Here is a 13,822-nt window from a genome sequence, read left to right on the forward strand (position 1 = left end):
AAAAATGTAACGTTCTTTTGCTTTACTCTTCAATTTACAATGAAATTTGATAACAGATTTGATGCATTTTACGCACTTCAGACTTTCATCACACAATACAACTTACTTAAGAGACCGATAATAAACAGTTTTTTTGTTTTTTGCTTTTTATGTCAGTTAATACATCACGTACACCACACTAGGTTTATCTGTATTATGTCATGTCACTGCCATCTCGAGGCACCAATCTCTAGTCAATAGACACCCTTCACAATCGGGACTCGGAGAGGAATGTTCTTTTCCACATGTACATTTGCATACATTTATTTACAGTTAAATAGCTTTTTGAGATTCACTATGGAACTTCTGTTGCAACTGAAATACCAGTAACGTCTGTACATCGTTCGACTGAACGCCATCTTTAATGCCACGTTCATTAAATTACTGTGCTTGTACTAATATCGTGCTTTATTTATAACCACCCATTATCTAAATGCTCTACTTACCCCCTCACATCTATGGCATTCTAGTTCATCTAAGCATCTATATCTACAAGTGAGAGAGGACAGTCGTTTTAGTTTTTTTTGACTAAAGACACATCAGATATCTGCTCTGATGTACAACGGCATGGAACTCAGTCAAAGAAACAAGTGCCACGTTGTTCAGAACACTCAGTTCAAAATGCTCATAATCTTGTAACAGTCCGGCCCATGATGACCCAAGATATCAATTGTACACCAAACGTTTGGGTTGTCATTTTGATTGTTTGTCTGCATTTGCAATTTCATTTTAGCCTGACTTCTTTATTTGTTTACTCGCAGTATAAGCACAGTAACTACACTAAACCAGACCTTTTCCGAAGCACAAAGATCCAAGTTCATCCTGTCATGACAGTTACATCAGTGCATCATGCATACCATACAGACAAATCAGGAAAAAGAAACAGAACACGTACCTTATGAATAATGAATCCATAAAAAGGCGAATGTTGTTTAAGGCAAATAAAAGAGAATTAGCTTGCATGAATGCAACATGAATTAATGTTCTCGCCGGATGCGGTGTGTGTAGTTGTACTAGAAGTGTGTGGTTCAGAGCTCATCTCTACTGATGGTAATAAACAGAACAGCCTTCGACTCTTCCACTGAAACATGTGGATCACCATTACAATAAAATCCCTCATATCACCCACATCAAGGAGAAGTCGAGAGTGTTCTGTTTAGGATACCGTTTTGAGGTAGGTTGTAGGTATGAATTGAATCTTTCCAGAGTGGAGGAATGCTTGATGGTTAAATAAATAGGCTTTTATAAATACAAACCAACAAAAAATGGTGATAGAATTGCAAAAATAAAGAGACATAGTTTTGATGTAATGTTATTTCCACCACCCCATGTTAAACAATCACTTCACTTCTTTAAATAATAGAATCAATTTTGAACCATACATATTTGACCATTCAGACATCTCAAAACATAAATCCTGAACTTCTTTTGGGCGATAAATCTTTAATACCTTGATCCACATGCGCTGTTTTAAATTCATGGCGTATTTGGTACCTGGTAAATCTCTGGATGAGTAAAAACAAACTCTAGAAATCTTCTTTTGAGCGCCATGACAACCCAATGGCATAAACAAGGTATGATTCAAGATATCTAATGTGGGCCCTTAAAGGGATAGTTAACGCAAAAATGAAAATCCTGTCATCATGCACCATGCAGAACATTTGAAGAATGTTAGTAACTGCACAACTGCTGTTCCCATTGACTTCGTTTTTTGTCCATACAATAGAAGTGAATGGACACCGCCATTGTTTGGTTCTTCTTTTGTGAAATCATATGGGTTTGAAATGACAAGAGGGTGAGTAAATGATCACAGAATTAAAAAAAAATGTTATCACCATAATCACAATACCAATCCAAGGATGCAGTGCAGTCTGGATAAACATCTATTGCATCTCAAAAAGAGAGGAAAACGATCATGAGAAAAACATGAAAATGTAATATTACAGAGGTCGTACATCACTTGTCTTCCCTCAGATTGGTCTTGTGTAGGTGGTGAATCTGGAAATTGTATAGTTAGTGTGCTAAGACAAGTGTTTTGTGCTCTGACGACAAAGGACTCTTACAGAGGCTGTTTGGAAAAAATGGCCTAAAGACAAAGCATCATCATCATCCATCACGCTGAGATATTAAAGCATAAGACACACTGGGGGGGGGAAATCTGACAATATAGGAAAGTAACAAAACAGCTTTACACAGGTCTACATTTCACTGTGGTATTTGTTATAGACTCATAAGAGCTCATCTAAATTGTACTTATTTTTTTTCTGTGTTCTTTATAAATTATTTCCAACGCAATTAGGATGTTTGTCTGCATGTTTATCTGCATTGGATGAAAAAACTAAGCTCAATATAGTGTAACTCAAATTGTAACCATGATAAGTAAAACAGATCTTAACATCCTATACCAGTCTTCGCAAAGACTTAATGGCATTAAGCAAAATCAACAATATTGTAAGACACGTTTGAATCCGTAACTAAAGGAACATCATGATTTTAAAATGTCAGATATGATGTCAAACACAAAGCATTAAAAAATCAATCCACAACAGGCACATCGAACTTTTGTCACTGTGAAATTTTCTGTCGACTTTACTTTTTCTGTCTCATAAGTGTAGCCAATAACCTAATTCCTTCATTGTGCTGAAATTCCTTCCTGTGACATGACTTGTGCTTGTTTTTCGCTACCACCTCCCTATATGCCGCCAGAAATTTGACATAGACACATGTTCCAACACTTTCATATATAAAGGATGCATTTGGCATATTTAAAGATACAGTGATCTTTTAGCCGAAAATTGTGGAACGGGCCTGGAGCGTCTGTGCTCCTTTCTCGTGGCTTTTACATCTGATTTGTAGACTGTTTTGGGAATTGAAGACAAAAAAAAGTCTGTAGGGTTTTGAGCAGCACACTTCCACGGCTTTCCAGATGCATTCTGGGATGAAGAAAAGTGACCCCTTTTCTCTACACACGCTTTACCGGAAGAGATACGGCTCACATACACCTGACCCAGCCTGTTAGAACACTGTATCTTTAACCCAGAGGATGAAGTGCATCCCGGTTCTGTTGAGTGCAGTTTGGCGGTGGCTGTGGTTTGCTGTGTCCCTCACTCTTGTGTGCACGTGTGTTTGCAGACAGATCCTTAACAGCCCACAGCACTGAGGTGAATGAGGATTGCCAATGGGAGCTGCCAGGAAGTGTTTTCTTGGCCTATTGCCTTCTTCTCAATAGAAGAAAACAATAGCGTGTTCTCGCCGCCCCAAGTGGCTTCAATTGAGCGTGTGATAATCACAAACTACACTTTTCTGTTCTCTTTTTTTACTTTGTACAGGATTCAAGTAGATGGTTGAAATGCTGCCCTGTTTATATTTACAGTTTGCGGTGGAGACCCACAGTTCAGAGTCAGTGTGAACAGAACGTTTGGCACTGGTAGAGAACTGCTGATGAAACTAAAAGAATTCAGCACCCTGGTGAAGAGACTCGTGGATCTAATCAGCAATTTTCCTAAGTGTGCACCACCGACATGAATTCTGGACCACTGTCGCTCCAGTGCGATAGGTAGACATACAGCGTCGGAATAATGAAATAATTAAACAGCCCGTTTCAAGGGTTTGTTCATTTGCACTATTGTGAATTAACGAGAAACAAACTTTGCAAGTGTCTTCTCCCTTACGATGCCGTTTGGAGATGCTTTAACCCAAGCCTGGCTCTGAAACAAAGTTCTGAGGAGTATTGAGTGGTCAGCCAGAGCAGTGACTTCTTAAAAACCCAAATATTCCCTGACAAGACCGAAGTAATAAAAAAAGAAAACGTTACGGTAACCAAAAAAGGTTATTTTTCCATCCATAAGTTGTGCCTGTATTTGTTTGTTTATGACAATCAACATCATGGCTAGATGCAATTTGCACCACATGGAGCGCTATGAACTTTATTGCCACAGTCCTGCTGTTTATTCAAGTGGATGATCATCTGTGTAGTGTTTATTTGTGTGTTTCTGTGTCTCCACAGCGCAGGCTATAATGTGGTCTCATACTCCAGACGCTCTTGAACGAGTGTGTCATCTTTATACTGGAGGCGGGGCGGGCTGGGGGACGAGTCGATGGCCAGGATGGCTTTCCGTATACTCCTGTCCAAGACGTGCCTCTCCCAGGCAGGGTAGCGATTCCTGCACAAGTCTATTTTAATGACCGTCTCCTCCAGGCGCGGGGCACGAGAAGAGGGTGTGGAGGGGGCGGTGGGACGCACCTGAAAGATAGGTACGCAACCGTCTCGCTCGCTGTACTTGCCCTCGCGGTCAGCGTCCCTGGCCAGCGTGCCTCCGCGGTTGGAGCGCAGGGAATTGGTGGCGCCCTCAGGGGGCAGCGCGAAGGTGGCGGTGGGGTCCTCAAGCTGGACCAAACTGGCAGAGCGACCGAAGCGCGGACCGTTGGGATGAAAGAAAGTGTAGTACATGAGCATGAAAACAATGCCGGTGAAGAAGCTGGAGAAGATGACGCAAAGAGCGGGCACGGCAAAGGCGTCCGTGCTGGCCGGCAAGCGGTACAGGTACCACAGCGTGCTCAGGGCCGTGTTCTCCAGCAGGATCATGAAGTAATAGATGAAGAGACGGTAGCGGGTGTGACCCTCCTTCACGTTGAACCAGCTGAAGATGTAGATGATGCCCACCACCATGTCGAAGACGATTTCTTCCCACTTGGTGATGCAGAACTCGGTCTCGCAGTGCACGATCCAGAAGGTCATGATGCACCAGTGCAGCACGATGAATATGCCAAAGTAGAGCTGAAAGACGGAGGCAAAGAGAGCGAAGGTCACCACCCGAGCTGCAATGGTGAAGAAATGCCAGCAGAACTGAATGATGACCGCAAGGTAGCTGATGGGCTTCTTGTCGTCACGAGAGTCACGCAAGGCCTTCTGGTAGGAGGCCAGAGCCCAGGCCAATGAAACCAGAGAAGCAGCAGCAGTCATTCCTGAAATAAAACAGAGATATGTTGGTTAGCATTCAACAATGTAAATCTCAGTGGCCATTTGCACAAAATGCGTTCCTGTGTTTCATCTGAAATATATTTTCGTTGTTTTCAATACTTTTCATAGATGGATGTCACATGCCGCCTGCCAACGCTCAGATCGGATAAATCTTGCCATCTTAACTAAAAAAACTTTAAACTTTAGTTCAAAAGACACCTTAAATTTGTTAGTTAAATGAAATTTAATTAAAATTATATTGAACACAAAAAAATTTTTGTTGTATTTCATGTAACTTCATTTTATAGGTTTTGCAAAATTTAACTAGATTTTTTTAAGCAAGTTGAATATAATTTAAGTTCAATTACTTTTGGAGCTTTTACAGCTTTTGAAATACAGTTTTTATATATTTATTTAGAATATGTATTCACGAGTTATAATTTCTCTTCTCTGTGAATGTCTGCTAACTACAGAAATAAAATCTGGAAACTACATAGTACGGAAAGAAGAATATAGGTTTACTCCAAGTAATATTGTTCTGTCAATTACCTTAAGGCGTGAACAGATTTCCATGTTACAAATCTATAAATAAAAAAGTATAAATGTACCCTGACAAGGTTTCATATTCACAAAAGGAAGTGCTCACCAAGGCATGCAAATGCATTTATCTCATTACTGCATCTTTATGTGTTCATGTCTCTGGAGGACAGGCTAATGGAGTAGCTTCTGCATGAAATGGCACGTCAATGGCTTGAATTCCAACCACAGTCCTGTAATACATCTGTTTTGACATCACATCTGTCTCTGTTGAGTCACACCACAATGAGGTCCTGGGGTCTAATTTATAAAACTACGCCTAGGATCCTTACTAAAAGTGTACGTGCACCCGAAAGCCAAAAATAGCATACACCCAACAATTTTAAACCATAAATAGTAAATGCAAAGAAGCTCATGAATGCTGATCTTTACATTAATGAGCCTGGCACCCAATCCGCTTGTCAAGCCTCACGCCATGTACCACCATATATGGAAGTTCATACAATTTCCGGGTCCAACCGCTATCAGATGCCATAAGAAAATAACAAAACAATTATATAAAACTGCAGAAAACCTCCGATCCCATCCATAATCTCCACAACGCAATCACAAATGTCCACACATGCGATTCACTGCGCTTTATAAATGATGAATTGTCATAATTAGTATTAATAATAATTATTAAAATTAGCCTATTAAAGCAAAAGAAGGTCTCTGCAGCATTTACTGTATATGTTAAAAGCAATAAGACTGATCATTAACACCATGCCAAAATCACAATGAATAAGTGGTATCCTTCACCTGAGATAATATTGGATGGCATAAATGTAAAGACGAATGTTTTTTCATATACGATTGTGAGAGCTAAATGGCTGTTTCCCCTTCAGTCGGTCTCTCGACGTTGTGAGAGACTGACTGGGGTTTGATCTTGAGAACCTACCTTCTCCGAGATAATTAATTATAAAACGCCAATGGGCTTGGCGAATGGCACGCGCACGCCAGTCTCCGCCCCGTGCATACGGGTATAAAGGAAGATGGCGGCGGTCATTCACTTATCCTTTGTTTTTCGGAACCTGTGTGCTTTGTGTATGCAACGCACCTTACTCGACTTCGAGAAACTTTTACTGCTGGATTTACAACGCGGAGCAGCGGACTTCTCCTCTCGTGGACTTCCCCTGGGCGTTTCGGCAGAAGGCTACAGACCCTTAGAGGTAAGTTCCTCCGGCTACGAATATGTCTCGTAGCTGTGTCCTCGGATGCGGCAGACTCATCCCGGAGTCTGACGGCCATGATACCTGCGTCACTTGCTTGGGGCTCAAGCATGCTGAAGCAGGTTTCACTGATTGGGCATGTCCAGCGTGTGCGGATATGGCAATCAAGGTGTTGCGGTCACGGTTGGCTACGTTCTTTTCGAGCGCTGCCACCACCCCGTCTGCTTCCCAGGCGTCTTCAGCCGCTGTTTCGGCACGGTTGATCGCTTTGGCGAGCGGCGGGGGTGATTCGGGGATTCCTATGGATGTCGCTCCGTCAGTTACATGCTCGTGGACCATCCATACCCCGGCACGCTCACCTGGTTTGTCCCCTATGAGCGGCAGACAGCCGTCTCATAGTGGAAAGACTGCGTATAGGGATGATGATTCCATTTCTGTCGCTGCATCGGACAGCTGCCTGCTGGCATCTGATGCGGAAGACTCCTCTGATCTCCTGTCGTCAGGCAGTCGAGTGCCAGAGGAGACGGACGCAGAGATGTCGGCCATGCTCTCTCGGGCAGCCGCGTGCATCGGGTTGCAGTGTGTGGCTCCACCCTCCCCGAAACGCTCGCGGCTGGATGCATGGTTTCTGGGGTCGGGGCGTGGTCAAAAGCCGCGCCCCGCCCCGGTGCCGTTCTTCCCGGAAGTGCATGAAGAGCTCTCCAAGTCCTGGCATGCGCCCTTTTCGGGGCGTACCAGGCAGGAGGGTTCGGCGGCTATGGCTTCCCTGGATGGAGGAGCGGCTAGAGGCTACGTCGACGTTCCCCGGGTGGAGTGTGCGGTCGCGGGCCACTTGTGCCCGCAGACAGCTGCCACTTGGAGGGGTCGACCTAGACTCCCGTCCAGAGCATGTAAGCTCTCTTCGACACTCGTGTCGAAGGCTTACAGTGCTGCTGGACAAGCCGCTTCTGCTCTCCATGCTATGGCAATCCTCCAGGTCTTTCAGGCGAAAGTCCTGAAGGATTTGGATGGCGGGAAGCCCGACCCAACTCGCATGAGTGAGTTGCGCACTGCCACAGACCTCGCGCTACGGGCGACGAAGGCCACGGCGGGCGCCCTGGGTCGGTCGATGTCCACAATGGTGGTCCAGGAAAGGCATCTGTGGCTCAACCTTGCGCAGATGAGCGACGCCCAGAAGGCTTGCCTTCTAGACGCGCCCATCTCGCAAGCCGGGCTGTTTGGTGATACCGTGGAGGACATAGCGCAGCAGTTCTCCGCAGTTCAGAAGCAGACCGAGGCGATCAAGCAGATCCTGCCGCGCCGCGACGTGGCCACCAGCAGGTCATCACGTTCTTGGCCGCAGTCTGTTTCCCAACAGCCCCGCCCTTCCGCGGTGGCACCTCCGGTTCCAGGACCCTCCCATAGGACGACCCGCCAGAGACATCGAGCCCCGCGGAAGAAGGCATCTGTCCCCTGTCAGCAGTCCACCAAGAGCTCTGCTAAGCGGCCCTGACGGGACGAACCTGGGGGAAGTTTCATTGGCCCTTTTCAGGGCCCGGCACCCACTTACTCACAAAGAGAGATATTTTCCCTGGGTTTTCCTCCACAGCACTCTCGTCCAGACGGTGTCTTGGATGGATCGGGCCGCCGACCGCAATCTCCCCCGGACGTTGCGTCAGGCCGCCTGAAGCAGGTAAACGCCAGGCGGCCCCCCAAGTTTCGGGGCATTCTGTACACCTCGGTGCGAGGAGAGAATGCTTCCGTGCTTCGGGAGGAGGTCGCCGCCCTTCTGGCGAAGGGTGCGGTCGAACCCGTCCCTATAACCGAGATGTCGTCCGGGTTTTACAGCCCGTACTTCATCGTGCCCAAAAAGGGCGGGGGGCTGCGGCCCATTTTGGATCTGCGTCGCCTGAACAAGCACCTGCACAGGCTGCCGTTCAGAATGCTGACGCAGAGACGCATCCTGGGCTCGGTAGGTCACCAGGATTGGTTCGTGGCAATCGACCTGAAGGACGCGTACTTTCACGTCTCTATTCTCCCCCGACACCGGCCGTTCCTACGGTTCGCGTTCGAGGGAAGGGCGTATCAGTACAGGGTCCTGCCATTCGGTCTGGCCCTGTCTCCACGGGTTTTTTCCAAACTAGTGGAGGCTGCCTTAGCTCCTGTCAGGGAGCAAGGCGTGCGAGTGCTAAACTATCTCGACGACTGGCTTATCTTGGCACACTCGCGAGATGTGTTGTGCACGCACAGGGTCCTTGTGCTTCGGCACCTAGACCGTCTAGGCTTCCGGGTCAACCAGGAGAAGAGCAAGCTCTCCCCCGCGCAGAGCACCTCTTACCTGGGGCTGGAACTAGACTCTGTCCGTATGACAGCACGTCTCACCAACGAGCGTGCACAGTCAGTGCTGCGCTGTCTGAGGTTGATCAGTTAGCATCCCTCGACATCGCTGAAGAACTTTCAGAGGCTCCTGGGGCACATGGCGTCCTCGACGGGGGTAATCCCTCTCGGGTTGATGCACATGCGGCCGCTTCAGCACTGGCTACAGAGTCGGGTTCCCTGGACGGCGTGGCACGCCGGCACCAGGCGGATTACGGTAACTCCGCTGTGCCTTCGCACTCTCTTACCCTGGTCAGACTTGACCTTTCTCCGAGCGGGGGTCCGACAGACGCCTCCCTGCAAGGGTGGGGTGCGGTGTGCAACGGGCACACAGTATCGGGTCACTGGACGGGTCCCCGACTGCGGTGGCATATCAACTGCCTAGAGTTGCTAGCAGTCCATCTGGCACTGAGGAGGCTCCAGCCCCTCGTGCAGGACAAACACGTGCTAGTCCGGTCGGACAGCACGACTGCTGTGGCGTACATCAATCACCAGGGTGGCATACGCTCACGGCAGTTGTCGCAACTCGCCCGACGCCTCCTCCTCTGGAGTCAGCAGGTGACGAAGTCCCTGCGGGCCACGTTTCTCCCGGGCTACCTGAACCAGACAGCCGATGCGCTCTCTCGTCAAGGCACTCCCCGCGGAGAGTGGCGGCTCCATCCCCGCGCAGTCCAGCTCATATGGGAGCGGTTCGGTCAAGCACAGGTGGACCTGTTTGCCTGCCCGTACTCCACCCATTGCCCGCTCTGGTACTCCCTGACCGAGGGTCCCCTCGGCACGGATGCCCTAGCACACAGCTGGCCGCGGGACAAGCGGAAGTACGCCTTCCCCCCAGTGAGCCTCCTTGCACAGGTCCTGTGCAAGGTCAGGGAAGAGGGGCATCAGGTTCTGGTAGTGGCGCCATACTGGCCCAACCAGACCTGGCTCTCGGATCTGGTAGATCTGACGACGGCCCCCCCCTGGCCCATTCCCCTGTCGAAGGACCTGTTGTCGCAGGGGAAGGGCACGGTTTGGCACCCCAACCCAGGCCTCTGGAAACTCCATGCCTGGCCCCTGGACGGGACGAGGAGACCCTTAGGGGCTTGTCGGTAGCGGTCCGGGAGACTGTTCTGCAGGCTAGAGCCCCTGCCACTAGGCGGTTGTACGCCTATAAGTGGCGCCTCTTTTCGTCCTGGTGTTCTCCCCAGGAGGAGAACCCACGGAATTGCCCGATCGGGTCGGTGCTGGCCTTTTTACAGCAGAGACTTGAGAGTAATCTCTCCCCTTCCACACTGAGAGTGTATGTTGCGGCCATTGCCGCACATCACGATCTCGTGGAGGGTAAGTCTCTCGGTCAGCACGACCTGGTCACCAGGTTCCTCAAGGGCGCGAGAAGGGTGAATCCACCTCGACCGCGCTCTGTACCCTCTTGGGACCTTAACGTGGTCCTACAGGGCCTTGGTACGGCCCCGTTTGAGCCCCTCGGAGTTGCCAGTCTCCCTCATCTGTCGATGAAAGCTGCACTCCTGACGGCACACGCCTCTATCAAGAGGGTGGGGGACCTACAGGCATTTTCCGTGTCCAAAGGGTGCCTAGAGTTCGGGCCCGTCGATTCTCACGTGGTCTTGAGACCCCGGCCCGGTTACGTGCCCAAGGTTCCCACCACTCCCTTCCGGGACCAGGTGGTGAACCTGCAGGCGCTCCCCGCAGGGGAGGAAGACCCAACCTCTAATGTGTTGTGTCCAGTACGCACGCTGCGCCTCTATCTGGACCGCACACGGAGCCTAAGAAGCTCCGAGCAGCTCTTTGTCTGTTACGGAGGACAGCACCCGGGGGGGGCTGTCTCCAAACAGAGATTGGCGCACTGGATTGTGGATGCCATCACGGTGGCATACCAGTCCCAAGATCGCCCGTGCCCGCTTGCAGTGAGGGCCCACTCCACTCGGAGTGTGGCCTCCTCGTGGGCACTGGCACAAGGCGCCTCTCTGGCAGACATCTGCAGTGCTGCGGGTTGGGCTACGCCCAGTACCTTCGCAAGGTTTTACAATCTTCGCGTGGAACCAGTAGCAGCCCATGTCCTCAACGCCCCCGGCGTGTAGGACGGACTCCTGTTCTGGGCGTACGCCTGCGAAAGGGCCTTCTCCCCTGTCCAGGTGAGACTAGTGCGTTATTAAGCCTCCCTACTTTCCCCTCTCGGGCGAAGTATAGGCATTCCATCCATCACTAAGCATTGCACTTGGTAACAGACTGAGCGGAGCCGTCTGTTAGAACCAGGTCCGTTATAGGTAGAGTCATCCCTGCTCAGGCAGACCCCTGTATTAGGACTAGTGCCCCATACGTAGTGACTCCCCTCTGGGTCGTCCCGTGTGTTGAATTCCTCACTCAGGATTTCCCGATTGGTGAATCTGTGACCTCCCCGCCGGTGGTATCCCACCTGGATTGTCCCCCTATTCGGGCTAACACCTTTCCGCATGTTGTTCTCCCCGCCGGGGAGACCATGTCATGTCTCCACATGTACCTCCCCTCCGGGTAGGATGTGGCCTCCGTAACACACTCTTCTAAGAGGAGAGCAGTGTTTCCCCAGTGTTCGGCTCCGGACAGCTCCTCGCTACTAGAGGCATACGCCACTGTCCGTGAGGCCGTCAGTCGAGGCTTCTCAGTATGACCAATACTATGTGGCTGGAAGATTACGTCTCGCGGTAGCACTCTTGTGACTCGCTAGCCCAGTCAGGGTCGCTCCGCTAGAGGTTGTGATGTCGGTGTAAGCGCTGTGGCGTTTAAGATTGATCCCCAGTCAGTCTCTCACAACGTCGAGAGACCGACTAAAGGGGAACGTCTCGGTTACGTCTGTAACCTCGGTTCCCTGATGGAGGGAACGAGACGTTGTGACTTCATGCCACAACGCTGCACCGAATCACTGCAGTGAATGTTCCAGGTTCCTCAGTACAAAGGGTAAGTGAATGACCGCCGCCATCTTCCTTTATACCTGTATGTACGGGGCGGAGACTGGCGTGCGCGTGCCATTCGCCAAGCCCATTGGCGTTTTATAATTAATTATCTCGGAGAAGGTAGGTTCTCAAGATCAAACCCCAGTCAGTCTCTCACAACGTCTCGTTCCCTCCATCAGGGAACCGAGGTTACAGACGTAACCGAGACGATTTCCAGACTTTGACATTTGATGATATATGCCAGCATTTAAGGAAATGTATTTAGTTATTTATTTACACTGTGTTCTGCAGTTATCTAATGGTATTTGATGCTGTCCTGTATTACTTGCAGTTGGGCCATCTCCTCCTCATGCACTCTGTAGTGTGATGGTGAGACGGCGATGATGAAATATTTCCATTGAATCTTGATTTGAGTTGGATTTTACAAGAGGGTGCATGAAACAATTCAATGCAAGCGCAATTAACACCGCAGATTTAATCACCATGATATTGTGTATCTAACGTTTTCCATGGAGTGAAATTGAATGTGCGTGAGGCATTAATATCCTACTTATAATCGTTCTTCTCACATTTAGGCTACTTTCTGCAATCCAACTTGAGACCATCTCACCATTTGTGTCGCCAATTCCACTTGCTTGTGCGTACGCATGGGTCAGAGTTTGCTTACAGGTGCGCACATCGTCAAGTTTGACTTTATCAACTTTGTTTTACAGCCCCGTTTTGTGCGTAAGCAACGTTTACAAAGAGACCCCCGATCACAGAAACAATGACTTAGGAGTGTTGCTTCATTTTGATGAAACTTGTTTTATTGTCTCTGGAAAGAAAAACTAGTTAAAACACAAACCCAATGACCAGCTCAAGGTGAAATGTTGCAAGCTACTTAAATGTGGCATAACGGGGGGCAGAATAAATTTAAATGTGTTGTTTAGGGCTTCATCTCTTTATGCTTACATTAGTTTTTTGCTAAAATATTTTGAATGCTTTACAAACAGCATGGAAGCATCAGTAGCCCCTAGTTACCTACAGTAACGCTATTTTCACTGGCACATTGACTGAGATGTCAATCATGTTCTCTGAGAACAAGAGCACTGGGTTGTATTTGACAGGGGGGCTTTACTAGTCAACTGCACTGGATGGAGTTCAGTGAAAGTTTCAGCAGGCAGAAGATGTCTGTCTTAACTGCTGTGACACTCTGTTCTCTTGGAGCTGGCTGCCATGGTTACTATGTGCTTGAGCTGATGGACTGATCACTTCCTGTCTAAAACGCAACACAACAGAATTATGTGAACACCCTGGAACTAGGCGATGTCTCTTGAGTGTAATTTATGGTCGTGTGTAGGACCCACGCCGTAGCTCTGCATAGCCTGACGTGCACCTCTCCAAAAATTTAACAACGGGTCCATTCAACAAAGACCGCAAGCTCTGTGATTGGTCTGTTTGAACCCCTCCCTCAGGTAAAAAAAAAACTCTGCGATAGCGTTATGCTTACTAAAACGCATTTCCGAGTGAATTGTCTAAGTAAATTATTTGTTCTTCTGTATTTAACATCTTAAACTGCAATAAAAGTGACCGTTTACTTGCCGCTATCACTGCTAATACTGCGTAAACGCAATAGTATCCAGCTACAGGCCCGCAGCCACTCATTTTAATACACACGATCCGGTGGCAACACGCCTTTTCAGACAAACGTATTAACAGCGTGGCGGAGAGCAGGGTGAGTTCTGTCCTGTTTTTGTTTATGTTGTGAAAAATGTATATATTTATATGGTTATGTGTTTATCGCAACTATTATG

At 48.4% G+C, this 13,822-nt stretch overlaps 1 protein-coding gene across 2 annotated transcripts in view; it reads right to left on the reverse strand.

Annotated features, from left to right (window-relative positions):
- Positions 1 to 4,051: 4,051 nt before the first annotated feature.
- The window catches only part of xkr4 (XK related 4), a gene marked incomplete at both ends in the record, with an annotated part of 41,875 nt that continues 32,104 nt past the window's right edge, over positions 4,052 to 13,822 (reverse strand). The window contains one exon of one of the 2 annotated variants that reach the window (XM_079452692.1): positions 4,052 to 5,004. In XM_079452692.1, the coding sequence (XP_079308818.1) occupies positions 4,052 to 5,004 (953 nt within the window). The remainder of the gene's footprint in view (positions 5,005 to 13,822) is intronic. The other variant, XM_079452691.1, reaches the window with a different exon arrangement.

Source organism: Barbatula barbatula (genome assembly GCF_947034865.1).
Source record: "Barbatula barbatula genome assembly, chromosome: 3".
In the NCBI taxonomy this organism is placed as follows: domain Eukaryota; kingdom Metazoa; phylum Chordata; class Actinopteri; order Cypriniformes; family Nemacheilidae; genus Barbatula; species Barbatula barbatula.